A 17519-nucleotide genomic window follows, 5' to 3' on the forward strand; every position below is an offset into this window, starting at 1 on the left:
TTATTACTATCCCTTTATCGATGGATAATAACGATAATCTCATATCTGATCTTTAACCTTGAAGATTTACAGTAGGTGAATCGTAGAAATTTGGGTGGGGCTCATTTCGAGGCTCAGAAGGGAGGTGAACCAGAAGTGGATTCTGTTGGGCGTGAATCAAATGTGACTGCCGCTTAGCGCAAGAATGCAACTTAAAGTGATTATGCTTCAAATTTACGTCAGTGCCTTTCGTCAGGGATTATCTTGATTAATTATTTTCCCCTCACGTGAGTCTACACTCTTTAAAAAAAAGGTGCTATCTAGAACCTAAAAGGGTTCTTCGGCTGTCCCCTCTTTTGGGTTCCATGTAGAACCCTTTCCACAGAGAGTTCTACACAGAACCCAAAAGGGTTCTACCTGGAACCAAAAAGGGTTCTCCTATGGGGACAGCCGAAGAACCCTTTTGGAACCCTTTTTTCTAGAGTGTAATATCTATAAACAACCATTACCCGCAAGTAACTTTCAGAAGCCTCTTATCGTCCTCATTTTCCAGAGGAGCACAGGGTCAGCCTCAGTACACTGCAGCACCCTTACAGCTACTGTCGTTTGATGTTAAATTCCTTGCTCAAAGGCACAAGTGTAGGAGATCTAAAACCAGCTGCCCTCCAGTTGCAAGTTCAGTCCCCTATTGTTGCAGTGCCTTGACTGGAATTCAAACCGGCAACACTCTGGCTATACAGGTCCACCTCTCTAACCTCTAAGCAACCTACCTATTATACAACAAACACAATACATCGCTAGGTATTGCGAGACAACATTGAACACAATACAGTTTTTATTTGTTGCACACTATGTCTAATCTAATTTACAGTATGAGAAGCACCAGAGATACACGGGAACTTCGTTGTCACGTTTTTTATTTCTTCCAGCAGCCCCCTCTCCTCACAGCCCCAGACAGAAGCGATAGGCTTGAAGCGCCCAGCCAGGACCCAGAGGCCCAGATAATAGCTACAGTCCAGTAACAGAAAACCCTTGACAGAGTAAACACACGGTGGCTATCCAAACTATCCAAACCGGCACTCCATTTGGGCCGGAGCCGCCATTGACTGCTGTAATCTGTTGTGTAAATCTGCAGCTTGGGCCTGTCTGGTTGCTGTCTGGGTTCTGTGCTCCCGGACAAAAGCCCCGGGACACCTTGCCTACTGACAAAGGGCTGCACGCCGCCGGGGCCTAATCAGAGTGGACAAGGCTTGCTGATGGGGCCTTTTTGAGCAATTGAACTTGGTCAATGCTTCTTAGGGGGACCTGATGGAACAGAGGGGCAGGCAGTTTGACTTCAACAACAGGGGCCCCGCTGAAAACCCTCCCTGTTAAAGGAGTGGTGCCGTGACCTGTAATGACCTTTGTAAAGCACGTATACACAGACACATACAGACACGTTTGGCAGTGTCACTGTTTATTGGCCTTTCAGACTACATATGTACATACACTGAGTATACAAAACATTATGAACACCTGTTCTTTCCATGACCTAGACTGACCAGGTGAATCCAGGTGAAAGCTATGATCCCTTATTGATGTCACTTATTAAGTCCACTTCAATCAGTGTAGATGAAGGGGAGGAGACAGGTTAAAGAAGGATTGTTAAGCCTTGAGACAATTGAGACATGGATTGTGTATGTGTGCCATTCAGAGGGTGAATGGGCCAGACAAAAGATTTAAGTGCCTTTGAACCGGGTCTGGTAGTAGGTGCCAGGCGCAACAGTTTGTTTCAAGAACTGCAACACTGTTGGGTTTTTCACACTCAACAGTTTCCCGTGTGTATCAAGAATGGTCCACCACCCAAAGGACATCCAGCCAACTTCACACAACTGTGGGAAGCATTGGAGTCAACATGGGCCAACATCCCTGTGGAACACTTTCGACACCTTGTAGAGTCCATGCCCCAACAAATTGAGGCTGTTCGGAGGGCAAAAGGGGGGGTGCAACTCAATATTAGGAAGTTGTTCTTAATGTTTTGTACACTCAGTGTATAGATCACGTTGTGTTTTTGGGGGGGAATCTACGGAATTTGATGTTGGTCTTTCGAGGGAACATGAATAGGTGCATCTGGGGAAATGTAGCCATTGGTGTTGTCCTCGAATTCTGGCAAGTCATGAGAGAACACTCAATGACTTCTGAGTCCGAACACAAAAAGGTGAGGACACAATGTTCTCCAGTGAAACACAGAACAAGGTGGCGGAAGTTGTAAAGTTCTGAAGTTCTGAGAGCCCCTGGGAATGGGTGTGGGAAAACCTGTGTGGGCCGCTCTGGAATCTCCTCAGAGAGACGGACTACAAGCGCTGCACTTTCCATGTGGGAAAGGTTCCGTTCCTTTGTCATCAGAAATGTCATTGTTGTACAGTCGTTGTTGTACAGAAGGTTGCTGTCTGTGTTGTTTACCCCGACTGTACCTTCAACTTTGGGGAGAAAGAGCGAGAGAGAGAGAGAGCGAGAGAGAGAGAGCGAGAGAGAGAGAGCGAGAGAGAGAGAGCGAGAGAGAGAGAGAGCGAGAGAGAGAGAGAGCGAGAGAGAGAGGGGGCCGTGCACTTAGAAGAGAGTCACAGAAAATAGTTGCATGTCATGTAACTTACCTGAAGTATCAATGCCCCCCTTCTTCAAAAAGCTATTATGTATGTACTCTTTTCATTTGAGTCCAAGTTACAAGTCTATGATTTGACGTAGCCTAACAATAAAACAAAGACACTGGTAACTAAAGTTTCCCATTTTTATCTGTAAATTAAATGTAGAGAAATGGTATGTTGCCAAATGGCAAGGCAACATCCTGCAGGGTTACGTTTGTTCTGAGTGGTGTTCCGTAGTGTTCTCCTCGGTTTCCATAGCGACCACAGTTCCATTAAGACACGGATCGAATGATTTGACGTTCCCGCTTAGAAAACTGGTTAGCAAAGTGTTGAAAACACAAACAGACACAGGTAAATTACCTCTTACTTAAAACAGCAACATTTCCTGAGAAGAAAATGTAAAAAGTTGAATGTTGTCTTGGTTATATCTCTTTTCCGTGTTTTCGTGCAGTGTTTGTTTCATGACGCTGCTAGACCATGGATGCCAGTCAAGAAGACCTGAGCAAACTGAGCATAATCAACTCCTCTGATGAGATTGAATTAGATCATTCTTATCAGGAAGACTTTTACTCATCTGCTGATGAAGATGATGTTGATGAAGATGATGTGAGTTGATTTATTATTAGCCAACTGAAAGTGAGAGTTTGTGTACGTAGAAGTGTGTAGGCCTAATAATCTCCATAATCTAACGTTAGCCTACTGTTTGCACAATGTTTTTATACTTCTTGCCAATGAATGTCTACTGGTTGCAAATGCATGCAAACCTAAAGTTGCACCTTTCAATACCCCCAGGCTTCAGAAAAAATCCCAGAATCAATGCTCAAATATTTTGAAGCCTCCAAGAACAGAGCAAATCAGTTTGAAAAGCTCATCCTTGAGGATGTTCAAGATGATGGTAGGAACGAGGACCTCTGGATAATGCATAGGCTACAGACAGAAATATAGAAAATGCATGGATCATTTATTCATCAGTCAGGCTAGCTGCTGGCTACATGATGCCATACTATTGTTGTGTCTTTGTACATTGTCTGTTTTCAGATTCCGGAGCGGCTGAGGTGTATTCCATCATTTCAAGTCGTTCTGAAGACCTTTTAATGGAACTGGCCTCTGACTTAGGCCTACACGAGGACCCAGTGACGTTAAAAGAACGAGTGAGTGTAGTTTAATAAAGGCTTGTGTGCACTAAAGTCCTAGTGTTATGTAATTTGTGCTGGGACGTAGACTAAATATGTTTGATTGATTTAGGTCATGTCCGAGATGGAGGATGAGGAGTTGAACACTATCCCCAACGAGGCCTGTCCTCACACTGTATCTGACGGTGACATTACAGACAGCGTGCCACACAACAGTGAGGGTATGTGTAGAGACTTCTGTGTGCGTGTGTGATACATATGCCCACTAGATGTCACCCTTGCCTCATTGAGTCCAGCCCTATAAAGAAAATATAAAAAGGTGATATTCTTCAAACTAATGGAGCTGTGACTTGTGTCTTTCTCTTTGACACAGATGATATTGAATGTGATGCATATTTGTGGTCTGAAAAGCAACTCAGTCTGGAACTGAAAACGTTGGAGCGTAAGTTGAAAGAGGAGGATGAGAGGAGAATTGTGGAGCGAAAGAAGGAGCAGAATGAGAAGAGAGAAAAGGAGGAGTGGAGGAAACGCCGACAGAGAGACTTCGAGGAGGAGCTGAGGCGAATAGAAGAGGGCAATGTGGTGAGATAGTTCACATCATCCCTTTCTCCCATTTCCCGTTTCTATGTTTATCAGTAACTAAGACTGACTGTCTGTCTGTAGCATCAGCCTACAGGCATCGAGGAGATGAGAGAAAGAGAGGCAGAAGAGAAGCTTCAACAAGAGTTGCTCAAACAGCAGGTGGGCCAGATTCAATAAAACATTTTTTGTTGATGTGCAACCACTGAAACACTGGCTATGGAGAGGGCTAGGTCAGAAGTGTTTTCAGAAGGGGCTCATCTTTTTCTTTTGGTTTAACTTCTCCCCTCCATTCTCCCACACTAACCAGGAGCTGATCAGCAGCCTCCAGAGACAGATAGAGGAGGAGAGGAGGGCCTTTGAGAAGGCGCAGGAGGAGGAGAGGAGGAAGACCCACCAGTCTCGATGCAGGGCGGCCATCACTATCCAGGCTGCCATCAGAGGCGTTCTGGCACGCCGGTGGACCAGGGCTGAGCTCCACCGCAGAAGAGAGGAACAAAGGAGGTGTGAGGAGGAGAGGAGGAGGAGGAGGAAGGAGAGGGAGGAAAGGTGGAGGAGGGAACAGGAGGAGCAGCGGCTGAAGCAGGAGAAGGAAAAAAGGAGGAGAGAGTTGGAGGAGGAGGAGCTGAAGAGGAGGAGGTTAGAGTATGAGAGAGCCAAAGAAGAGGAGCGAGTCCGTATAGAGAGAGAGAGACAGGAGGAGGAGGAGAGGAGAAAAGGGGAGGAGAAGAGAAAGATGCATGAAGAAGAGAAGAGAAAGAAGCATGAAGAAGAGGAGAAGATAAAGAAAGAAGAGGAGAAGAGAAGGAAGGAGGAGCGGAGAAAGCATGAGGAGCAGATTAGGGAGGAGAGAGACAAGCAAGAAGGGAAGAAGGAGAGGAGAAAAAGACAGGAGGATGAGGAGAATGAAAGGAAAAGGAAGGAGGAGGAAGAGATTAGGATTGAATCAGACGAGAGGAAACCAAAGAGCCTGCAAAAGCTGGAGACAGGAATAGTGAAGGAGGAAAAAGCCAGAGAGGAGAAATCAGCCACCACTGAATGTTCCCCAACTGCCAGCTCTTCCCCCATTGACCCCAGTGCCTCAGCCCCTGAGTCTGCCTTTGAGCTGATGAGTGTATCTCTACCAGAGCAGACAGAGCAGAGGAGACTGGCCTGGATGAGGGACTGCACTTCCTGGTCCAAACTCTCTCTGCAGAACAAGAGGAAGCAGCAGCAGGGGGTCCGGACCCAGGGGAGGAGGGGGGCGAGGAGGGCTGCTGAGGGGAGCGGTTTACCCCCCCTCTGCCCAGACACACTCCTTCAGTCTGGGGCCTGGAACTCCCTTCAGGAGGTAACCTGCATGATACGATCTACAATGTTAAACTCTTTATTTAAGGGGTTGGTAACAGGCCCGTGAGTGTTTTTTTGATTTTTTGTTGAAGTTTGGGATCAAAAAATACCATAAAATCACCTAGAATTAAGCAAAAAATGTGTTTAGGTTAGGAAATCTGTTCCCAAGTATTCCCAGGAATAAAAAAATAGACGTGATCATGTCTTAATGTAATCAAGGTCAGAATTGATTTGAATCTAGTTGCTTACCCCTGCTTTATTTCATAAAGGTTCTTCCCGGAAAAAAAAGTGATGTTTTAGGTGCGCTTGATTTAGCTTGGAGTTGTCACCTTTTTTTTTACCCTTACATTGTACAAGGCAAACTGAAAGTATTATACTGGATTACAAGTAGGATATTTGAAAGTATTGGACCTAGATGTATTTGACCCATGTCTGCAAAACAGTCAATCAGACACATACAAATAACCAACAAACCAACCATAACAAAACCAAAAGCAAAGTTTCACTGACTGGGCTCTACCTTCCAATGCAGGTGACCACAGTTGTTCTGGAGGATATCCCTGGCTGCAGCCTCACTACGTTGTCCCAATGCCCCAGACTGCAGACCCTCACCATGAGACGCTGTGGCCTTACATCCCTGGAGGGCCTCAGTAAATGCACAGAGCTCCGCTACATCGATGTACAGGTAAATACACCACCATTTACATGCGGGATAAGGTGTACAGATGAAAATTGGCTATCTAGCTAAATCTGGTGCAATGGCATGTTGTACATGGTCCCTGACAAATGAACAAATAGTACCATGGTAATGACACTGAAAGGCAGAAATTGTTTACACTGATACATTACTATATAGTACAACCATACACTGCATACTTGTGGGTATATATATATATATATATATATATATATATATACACACACACATACAGTGGGGAGAACAAGTATTTGATACACTGCCGATTTTGCAGGTTTTCCTACTTACAAAGCATGTAGAGGTCTGTAATTTTTATCATAGGTATACTTCAACTGTGAGAGACGGAATCTAAAACAAAAATCCAGAAAATCACATTGTATGATTTTTAAGTAATTCATTTGCATTTTATTGCATGACATAAGTATTTGATCACCTACCAACCAGTAAGAATTCCGGCTCTCACAGACCTGTTAGTTTTTCTTTAAGAAGCACTCCTGTTCTCCACTCATTACCTGTATTAACTGCACCTGTTTGAACTCGTTACCTGTATAAAAGACACCTGTCCACACACTCAATCAAACAGACTCCAACCTCTCCACAATGGCCAAGACCAGAGAGCTGTGTAAGGACATCAGGGATAAAATTGTAGACCAGCACAAGGCTGGGATGGGCTACAGGACAATAGGCAAGCAGCTTGGTGAGAAGGCAACAACTGTTGGCGCAATTATTAGAAAATGGAAGAAGTTCAAGATGACGGTCAATCACCCTCGGTCAGGGGCTCTATGCAAGATCTCACCTCGTGGGGCATCAATGATCATGAGGAAGGTGAGGGATCAGCCCAGAACTACACGGCAGGACCTGGTCAATGACCTGAAGAGAGCTGGGACCACAGTCTCAAAGAAAACCATTAGTAACACACTACGCCGTCATGGATTAAAATGCTGCAGCGCACGCAAGGTCCCGCTGCTCAAGCCAGCGCATGTCCAGGCCCGTCTGAAGTTTGCCAATGACCATCTGGATGATCCAGAGGAGGAATGGGAGAAGGTAATGTGGTCTGATGAGACAAAAATAGAGCTTTTTGGTCTAAACTCCACTCGCCGTGTTTGGAGGAAGAAGAAGGATGAGTACAACCCCAAGAACACCATCCCAACCGTGAAGCATGGAGGTGGAAACATCATTCTTTGGGGATGCTTTTCTGCAAAGGGGACAGGACGACTGCACCGTATTGAGGGGAGGATGGATGGGGCCATGTATCGCGAGATCTTGGCCAACAACCTCCTTCCCTCAGTAAGAGCATTGAAGATGGGTCGTGGCTGGGTCTTCCAGCATGACAATGACCCGAAACACACAGCCAGGGCAACTAAGGAGTGGCTCTGTAAGAAGCATCTCAAGGTCCTGGAGTGGCCTAGCCAGTCTCCAGACCTGAACCCAATAGAACATCTTTGGAGGGAGCTGAAAGTCCGTATTGCCCAGCGACAGCCCCGAAACGTGAAGGATCTGGAGAAGGTCTGTATGGAGGAGTGGGCCAAAATCCCTGCTACAGTGTGTGCAAACCTGGTCAAGACCTACAGGAAATGTATGATCTCTGTAATTGCAAACAAAGATTTCTGTACCAAATATTAAGTTCTGCTTTTCTGATGTATCAAATACTTATGTCATGCAATAAAATGCAAATTAATTACTTAAAAATCATACAATGTGATTTTCTGGATTTTTGTTTTAGATTCCGTCTCTCACAGTTGAAGTATACCTATGATAAAAATTACAGACCTCTACATGCTTTGTAAGTAGGAAAACCTGCAAAATCGGCAGTGTATCAAATACTTGTTCTACCCACTGTATATACAGTTGAAGTTGGAAGTTTACATACACTTAGGTTGGAGTCATTAAAACTCGTTTTTCAACCACTCCACAAATTTCTTTTTAACAAACTAGAGTTTTGGCAAGTTGGTTAGGACATCTACTTTGTGCATGACACAAGTAATTTTTCCAACAATTGTTTACAGACAGATTATTTCACTTATAGTTTACTGTATCACATTTCCAGTGGGTCAAAAGTTTACATACACTAAGTTGACTGTGCCTTTAAACAACTTTTAATTCAAGAAAATTATGTCATTGCTTTAGAAGCTTCTGATAGGCTAATTTATATCATTTGAGTCAATTGGAGGTGTACCTGTGGATGTATTTCAAGGCTACCTTCAAACTCAGTGCCTCTTTGATTGACATCTCTTTGCGTGACATCAGGACAGCAGAGTCACTCACCACCTTCCGGAGACACTTGAAACCCCACCTCTTTAAGGAATACCTGGGATAGGATAAAGCAGGGTTCTTCAATTCCGGTCCTGCAGGGCCGAAACACTTCTGTTTATTTCTACCTGGTAGTTCATTGCACTCACCTGAAGTTTGGGATCAAAAAAGACCATAAAATCACCTAGAATTAGCCCCTGATTAGAAGGAGAGGATGAAAAACAGAGGTGTTTCGGCCCTCCAGGACCGGAATTGAAGAACCCTGGGATAAAGTAATCCTTCTAGCCCCCCTTACCCCACCCCCCAAAAAAAAAAAAAATATATATATATATATATATATATATTGTAAAGTGGTTGTCCCACTGGCTATCATAAGGTGAATGCACCAATTTGTAAGTCGCTCTGGATAAGAGCGTCTGCTAAATGACGAAAATGTAAATGCAATGGAAGATCAAAAGAAATCAGCCAAGACCTCAGAAAAGATTTTGTAGACCTCCACAATTCTGGTTCATCCTTGGGAGCAATTTCCAAATGCCTGAAGGTACCACGTTCATCTGTACAAACAATAGTACGCAAGTATAAACACCATGGGACCACGCAGCCGTCATACTGCTCAGGAAGGAGACGCGTTCTGTCTCCTAGAGATGAACATACTTTGGTGCGAAAAGTGCAAATCAATCCCAGAACAACAGCAAAGGACCTTGTGAAGATGCTGGAGGAAACGGGTACAAAAGTATCTATATCCACAGTAAAACGAGTCCTATATCGACATAACCTGAAAGGGGGCCCAGCAAGGAAGAAGCCACTGCTCCAAAACCGCCATAAAAAAGCCAGACTACGGTTTGCAACTGCACATGGGGACAAAGATCATACTTTTTGGAGAAATGTCCTTTGGTCTGATGAAACAAAAATAGAACTGTTTGGCCATAATGACCATCGTTATGTTTGGATGAAAAAGGGGGTGGCTTGCAAGCCGAAGAACACCATCCCAACCGTGAAGCACGGGGTGGCAGCATCATGCCGTGGGGGTGCTTTGCTGCAGGAGGGACTGGTGCACTTCACAAAATAGTTGGCATCATGAGGAAGGAAAATTATGTGGACATATTGAAGGAACATCTCAAGACATCAGTCAGGAAGTTAAAGCTTGGTCGCAAATGGGTCTTCCAAATGGACAATGACCCCAAGCATACTTCCAAAGTTGTGGCAAAATGGCTTAAGGACAACAAAGTCAAGGTATTGGAATGGCCATCATAAAGCCCTGACCTCAATCCTATAGAAAATGTGTGGGCAGAACTGAAAAAGCGTGTGCGAGCAAGGAGGCCTACAAACCTGACTCAGTTACACCAGCTCTGTCAGGAGGAATGGGCCAAAATTCACCCAATTTATTGTGGGAAGCTTGTGGAAGACTACCCGAAACAACATTTGACACAAGTTAAACAATTTAAAGGCAATGCTACCAAATACTAATTGAGTGTATGTCAACTTCTGACCCACTGGGAATGTGATGAAATAAATTAAAGCTGAAATAAATCATTCTCTCTACTATTATTCTGACATTTCACATTGTTAAAATAATAAAGTGGTGATCCTAACTGACCTAAGACAGGGAATATTTACTAGGATTAAATGTCAGGAATTGTGAAAAACTGAGTTTAAATGTATTTGGCTAAGGTGTATGTAAACTTCCGACTTCAATACAGTGAGGGAATTAAGTATTTGATCCCCTGCTGATTTTGTATGTTTGCCCACTGACAAAGACATGATCAGTCTATAATTTTAATGGTAGGTTTATTTGAACAGTGAGAGACAGAATAACAACAAAAGCATCCAGAAAAACGCATGTCAAAAAATTTTATAAATTAAATTAGCATTTTAATGAGGGAAATAAGTATTTGACCCCTCTGCAAAACATGATTTAGTACTTGGTGGCAAAACCCTTGTTGGCAATCACAGAGGTCAGACTTTCTTGTAGTTGGCCACCAGGTTTACACACATCTCAGGAGGGATTTTGTCCCACTCCTCTTTGCAGATCTTCTCCAAGTCATTAAGGTTTCGAGGCTGACGTTTGGCAACTCGAACTTTCAGCTCCCTCCACAGATTTTCTATGGGATTAAGGTCTGGAGACTGGCTAGGCCACTCCAGGACCTTAATGTGCTTCTTCTTGAGTCACTCCTTTGTTGCCTTGGCCGTGTGTTTTGGGTCATTGTCATTCTGGAATACCCATCCACGACCCATTTTCAATGCCCTGGCTGAGGGAAGGAGGTTCTCACCCAAGATTTGACGGTACATGGCCCCGTCCATCGTCCCTTTGATGCGGTGAAGTTGTCCTGTCCCGTTAGCAGAAAAACACCCCCAAAGCATAATGTTTCCACCTCCATGTTTGACAGTGGGGATGGTGTTCTTGGGGTCATAGGCAGCATTCCTCCTCCTCCAAACACGGCGAGTTGAGTTGATGCCAAAGAGCTCAATTTTGGTCTCATCTGACCACAACACTTTCACCCAGTTCTCCTCTGAATCATTCAGATGTTCATTGGCAAACTTCAGACGGGCATGTATATGTGCTTTCTTGAGCAGGGGGACCTTGCGGGCGTTGCAGGATTTCAGTCCTTCACGGCGTAGTGTGTTACCAATTGTTTTCTTGGTGACAATGGTCCCAGCTGCCTTGAGATCATTGACAAGATCCTCCCGTGTAGTTCTGGGCTGATTCCTCACCGTTCTCATGATCATTGCAACTCCACGAGGTGAGATATTGCATGGAGCCCCAGGCCAAGGGAGATTGACAGTTCCTTTGTTTCTTCCATTTGCGAATAATCGCACCAACTGTTGTCACCTTCTCACCAAGCTGCTTGGCGATGGTCTTGTAGCCCATTCCAGCCTTGTGTAGGTCTACAATCTTGTCCCTGACATCCTTGGAGAGCTATTTGGTCTTGGCCATGGTGGAGAGTTTGGAATCTGATTGATTGATTGCTTCTGTGGACAGGTGTCTTTTATACAGGTAACAAGCTGAGATTAGGAGCACTCCCTTTAAGAGTGTGCTCATAATCTCAGCTCGTTACCTGTATAAAAGATACCTGGGAGCCAGAAATCTTTCTGATTGAGAGGGGGTCAAATACTTATTTCCCTCATTAAAATGCAAATCAATTTATAACATTTTTGACATGCGTTTTTCATGGATTTTTTTGTTGTTATTCTGTCTCTCACTGTTCAAATAAACCTACCATTAAAATTATAGACTGATCATTTCTTTGTCAGTGAGCAAACATACAAAATCAGCAGGGGATCAAATACTTTTTTCCCTCACTGTATATATATATATACACACTACCATTCAAAAGTTTGTGGTCACTTAGAAATGTCCTTGTTTTCAAAAGAAAAGCAATTTTTTGGTCCATTAAAATAACATCAAATTGATCAGAAATACCGTGTAGACATTGTTAATGTTGTAAATGGCTATTGTAGCTGGAAACGGCTGATTTTTAATGGGAATATCTACATAGGCGTACAGAGGCCCATTATCAGCAACCATCAGTCCTGTGTTCCAATGGCACGTTGTGTTTGCTAATCCAAGTTTATCATTTTAAAAGGCTAATTGATCATTAGAAAACCCTTTTGCAATTATGTTAGCACAGCTGAAAACTGTTGTGCTGATTAAAGAAGCAATAAAACTGGTCTTCTTGAGAGTAGTTGAGTATCTGGAGCATCAGCAATTGTGGGTTCGATTACAGGCTCAAAATGGCCAGAAACAAAGAACCTTCTTCTGAAACTCGTCAGTCTAATCTTGTTCTGAGAAATTAAGGCCATTCAATGCGAGAAATTGCCAAGAAACTGAAGATCTCGTACAATGCTGTGTACTACCCCCTTCACAGAACAGCGCAAACTGGCTCTAACCAGAATAGAAAGAGGAGTGTGAGGCCCCAGTGCACAACTGAGCAAGAGGACAAATACATTAGTGTCTAGTTTGAGAAACAGGCGCCTCACAGGTCCTCAACTGGCAGCTTCATTAAATAGTACCCGCAAAACAACAGTCTCAACGTCAACAGTGAAGAGGCTACTCCAGGATGCTGACCTTCTAGGCAGAGTTGCAAAGAAAAAGCTATATCTCAGACTGCCCATCTTAATCTTTTCTTTATATTGGCCAGTCTGAGATATGGCTTTTTCTTTATTATTATTTATTTTAGACAGGTCTAAAGAAACATGATATGAAGAAAATTTAGTTTATTTCAGAAGAACAGAATAGCATACTCTAAGTTGTCCTTGTGTTAGGTCCTGATCTGGCGATGCCATATGGCTGTGGGCTACACTAGTTCCTTTAGCAGACAAGATTTGGTTAGAATTCCGTGGCATTGTTTTATAGTATGAAGAATACAATTGAACAAAGCTGAATAAATAGAAAGGATATTTTCTCCAAACGATTTGAGGGAGTGCGCACATGCAGCTATTCTGTGTGGAGCAGTTAACAAAGAAATAGTTACTCCTATATGCTTAATTTAGAGTTATTTATGTAACTTTAGTTGTTCTACAAACATTGGGCTATATGTTTCGATTTTTAATACGTTGTAAGGCTGCATGATGCGTCTCTAATGATGATTTGAAAAAAGTTGATTGAAAGGCATGAGCTCTGCTTTGTTTTTTTGCGCATGCTGTACACACTTCATCAGTCTCTCATTCAGACAAGCACTTGATAATGCCTCAAATTTCCCGGCGGAGTCCCGTTTGTGGCCGTAATGCACCTTAAAGAAATCCATGCCTTTTGCGGCCAGTGACCATTGTTCCCTTCTCCCTGAGTGTTGCGTTGTGTCCTTCTCCCTGAGTGCTGGGCTCCGAAGCACCTCTCACTCACATGGCTCTCCATCACGTGATCAGGTCTTTCTCACAGGCTACAAGTGAAGACAGACACTTCGGGGACGCAACTGCGCACGTCCTTATCCAATTCCGAGGTGCATATTGAAGATATTGGAAGAACTGTCCATACTTTTCATCAGCCAACAAGATGAGTAAGCCAAACAAACAGCAAAAGCACTAGCCTATGTCAGTCTACTATCCCCCATAGTACAAAAGTTGACCTATTCTGTCTGGGACAGTTGTGGGATGCGATAGATCCCAAATTAACACAACCACTAGCATTAAAAAAATATGTTTACGCAATGTGGCTGACGCAACAGATCAGAACGTTTAGCTTTTTAGGCTATTTCTTCACATTATAAGCGCAGCAATGCGCACACGGCAGTAGGCTATAAGCGTGAATGTTCCATTAGTGGGTAAACACCATTATCAAAAGTGACCGCAAATTATGCATGTAATGCTTTTATTATAAAGGTGCATTTTATGTTGAAAATGATCTTCCCCAAACTTGAAACTCACGCGCTGCTTATGTATGCCAGTTAGGCTCTACACCCCTTGTAAAGCGGATTAATATGCTTATTAATGTGCTGTTATTTGGCCACTTTAGTTGTAATACAAACCTTATTAAAACATATATGCCTATGGGCTAGGCTACATGAGGTGTGTGACTATGATTCGAAAAAGTCACAAAAAAAGGCTTTGTTTCTTGCCTTACGCTGGGCATTATTCACAAGTGATAATATATCACTCACAAGTGCTAGGCTAATATTGTCACCCATCAGACTATTCTTGATTTAATCTTGTCTTTACATATACTAAATAATATATGTGTGAAATTTGTTTTGATTTAGAATGGACCATTATCATGCACCTGTCTCGAAACAGGGGCAGGGGGAAAATACATGTCATCTATGCACTTACATAGCGAATGGAGGACGCTTTTCCAGTGGTTCATTTTCATGCCAGCTAGGTAGGCTATACTCCTGTTGTAAAGAGAAGCAATGTGCTTAATATTAAGACAGTTGAGAAATAAATATAATAGGCCTAGCCTATAGAAAGCTGATGGGATCCTCCTCTTTTTAATAGAGGCCATCACTCTGTTTTCTCATGCAATTGCATAGCCTATAGAAATGTTGCGCAACATGAGCTCATGGACTCTTACGAAGTGTTTGATTAGATTTTCGATTACATTTGCATTGATGTCAGATTGATTAGAGGGACAATAGAGTGCTGAGTACCAGGCAGTTAGAAAGTTTGGTAGGCTACTAATGACCATCAGCAGCATCAGAGCTTGGAAAAGCCTAATTACGTGACCAAATCGGCACGTGGGATTTGACTGCCTTCATGACTCGTGACCGCCGGTGTGGCACCGACTACCATACCCCGTTCAAAGTCACTTAAATATTTTGTCTTGCCCATTCACCCTCTGAATGGCACACATACACAATCCATGTCTCAGTTGTCTCAAGGCTTAAAACTCAGTCTTTAACCTGTCTCCTCCCCTTCATCTAAACTGAAGTGGATTTAACAAGTGACATTAATAAGGAATCATAGCTTTCACCTGGATTCACCTGGTCAGTATGTCATGGAAAGAGCAGGTGTTCCTAATGTTTTGTACACTCAGAGTATGTGTTATATGGTATATTTTATTGTATACTACTGTTATATTAGCTACATACAACACTGCGTACTGTCCCTCACAGTGATCAAATCAGCATGGTATTAGAAAACTCAGACATGCTTTGATTGTCATGTCTGTACAGGACAACTCAATCACGTTTGTGGACTGTGAGAATCTGGCTAACCTCAGAGTTCTTCGACTGGGCCGGAACCGTCTGACATCCATCCATGGTCTGGCTGGTGCTGTGGATCTGGACGTTCTGGAGCTCTCGCACAACTCCATCACCCGCATGGGTAAGCTGAGCTCAGGTCCCCATCGAATCGGTAAGCTGAGCTCAGTTCCCCACCGCATCGGTAAGCTGAGCTCAGTTCCCCACCGCATCGGTAAGCTGAGCTCAGGTCCCCATCGCATCGGTAAGCTGAGCTCAGGTCCCCACTGCATCGGTAAGCTGAGTTCAGGTCCCTCGCATCGGTAAGCTGAGCTCAGGTCCCCATCGCATTGGTAAGCTGAGTTCAGGTCCCCTCGCATCGGTAAGCTGAGCTCAGGTCCCCATCACATCGGTAAACTGAGCTCATTGATGGCCTATACAGAGTGTGGAAAACTCTGTTTGAATTTAGAATTTTATTCAGCACCACATACATGGTTTTCCAGGTCTAAATTAGACAATGATTCAAAGGCAAGGATGGAAATCAACAGACTGCAGCCTTCCAGATGACTCACACCCCTGTCTGCTATACAGTTACAGTCACTTCATGGCTAGTTGGAACCACTGCCATCCACTAGGGAGCAGTGTACCTCTTCTTTTGAGCTCCTGCTCGGTATACATTGAAATGTGACTTAGTTACTGTGAATAACAGACCAGGAGCCAGGCCTCAAGTCATGAATAGATATTAGCTGCCTGAGAAAACCGTGAATGCTTTTTTTATTGGCAGTTTAGCCTTGAACGTTACTAAAACGGTAACCTTGGCCACACACTGAAATTAGATCTTCTTTGGTTCATATGAATCCTACTTCAGCTCCTCACAGTTCCACAATCTGGTTTTGTCCTCCTAATGACTATTTTGGTATGCAAATGAGGCATGACATTATCTACTACTTTACATACTGAAAGTACTACTGTAAGGAAAATTCTTCTTCTTCTTCTTCAAAGGTGGTCTGGAGCCATTGAAGAGGTTGCAGAAGTTATTGTTGGACCACAACCAGCTGATCAGTACTAGAGGACTGAGAGAGGTGTACACGCTGCTACAGCTGGACTTGTCTCACAACCATCTGTCCAGTGTAGAGGGTCTGGACAACTGTGCTCTGCTCAACACACTGGACCTGACGGGAAACAATCTCACTGAGGTAAAATACATAGTTGGTATATCAATGATAGTTTAGACCATGTAGGCCTAAATACCAGGTAAGTACTAGATTAAACTACTGCCATTACTCCTGCATTTTAAAAATTGTATTATTTATTTATTTATTTATTTAACCTTTATTTAACCAGGTAAGCCAGTTGAGAACAAGTTCTCATTTACAACTGGCGACCTGACCAAGATAAAGCAAAGCAGTGTGATAAAAACATGATGGATTATATGGGAAAATTGAAAATGGCCTCGTTGGATAGTTTGACACCCAGCAGCAGTTCGTCCTCCCTAACCCACTCACACTCACAGCCTCACACTCACAGCAGCTATCTGTTGATGGCTGGCATCAATGAGTTGAAACGCACAGCAGGACTAAAACAGTTGACACTGACCAATTGGAGCCACTTAAGTGGTAAAGCACCAGTAGTGCCTGTCAGCAGCACCAGTAGTGCCTGTCAGCAGCACCAGTAGTGCCTGTCAGCAGCACCAGTAGTGCCTGTCAGCAGCACCGGTAGTACCTGTCAGCAGCACCGGTAGTACCTGTCAGCAGCACCGGTAGTGCCTGTCAGCAGCACCGGTAGTGCCTGTCACCGGTAGTGCCTGTCAGCAGCACCGGTAGTACCTGTCAGCAGCACCAGTAGTGCCTGTCAGCAACACCAGTAGTACCTGTCAGCAGCACCAGTAGTACCTGTCAGCAGCACCAGTAGTGCCTGTCAGCAGCACCAGTAGTGCCTGTCACCGGTAGTGCCTGTCAGCAGCACCGGTAGTGCCTGTCAGCAGCACCAGTAGTGCCTGTCAGCAGCACCGGTAGTACCTGTCAGCAGCACCGGTAGTACCTGTCAGCAGCACCGGTAGTACCTGTCAGCAGCACCAGTAGTGCCTGTCAGCAGCACCAGTAGGACCTGTCAGCAGCACCAGTAGGACCTGTCAGCAGCACCAGTAGGACCTGTCAGCAGCACCGGTAGTACCTGTCAGCAGCACCGGTAGTACCTGTCAGCAGCACCGGTAGTACCTGTCAGCAGCACCAGTAGTACCTGTCAGCAGCACCAGTAGTACCTGTCAGCAGCACCAGTAGTGCCTGTCAGCAGCACCAGTAGTGCCTGTCAGCAGCAC

The 17519-nt window shown here is 44.1% G+C and overlaps 2 protein-coding genes across 2 annotated transcripts in view; both read left to right on the top strand.

Moving 5' to 3' along the window:
* The first annotated feature begins 2868 nt into the window (after positions 1-2868).
* On the top strand, positions 2869-5146 carry LOC121531485 (vicilin-like seed storage protein At2g18540). Its single transcript, XM_041836723.1, has 9 exons — positions 2869-2954; positions 3055-3209; positions 3396-3498; positions 3642-3754; positions 3849-3957; positions 4110-4318; positions 4400-4477; positions 4626-4954; positions 5110-5146. Exons 2-9 carry the CDS (start codon positions 3081-3083, stop codon positions 5144-5146), a joined length of 1107 nt encoding a protein of 368 aa, XP_041692657.1. The 5' UTR covers positions 2869-2954; positions 3055-3080.
* Positions 5147-5180: 34 nt separating this feature from the next.
* Positions 5181-17519, top strand: part of LOC121531662 (leucine-rich repeat and IQ domain-containing protein 1) — a 54804-nt gene continuing 42465 nt past the window's right edge. Inside the window, exons 1-4 of the mRNA XM_041837023.2 lie at positions 5181-5645; positions 6177-6329; positions 15197-15347; positions 16205-16398. Of these exons, the coding sequence (XP_041692957.1) occupies positions 5424-5645; positions 6177-6329; positions 15197-15347; positions 16205-16398 (720 nt within the window). The 5' untranslated portion in view covers positions 5181-5423. The remainder of the gene's footprint in view (positions 5646-6176; positions 6330-15196; positions 15348-16204; positions 16399-17519) is intronic.

This window comes from Coregonus clupeaformis, chromosome 19 (genome assembly GCF_020615455.1).
Source record: "Coregonus clupeaformis isolate EN_2021a chromosome 19, ASM2061545v1, whole genome shotgun sequence".
NCBI lineage: Eukaryota > Metazoa > Chordata > Actinopteri > Salmoniformes > Salmonidae > Coregonus > Coregonus clupeaformis.

What these genes read in the sequence shown, in the direction of transcription:
- LOC121531485 (XM_041836723.1), top strand. Translation starts at nt 3,081, where the DNA reads ATGGATGCCAGTCAAGAAGACCTGAGCAAACTGAGCATAATCAACTCC. An exon ending in CGTGCCACACAACAGTGAGG is followed by an intron (nt 3,958 to 4,109) that starts GTATGTGTAGAG and finishes TCTTTGACACAG; the next exon opens with ATGATATTGAATGTGATGCA. An exon ending in AAGAGTTGCTCAAACAGCAG is followed by an intron (nt 4,478 to 4,625) that starts GTGGGCCAGATT and finishes CACACTAACCAG; the next exon opens with GAGCTGATCAGCAGCCTCCA.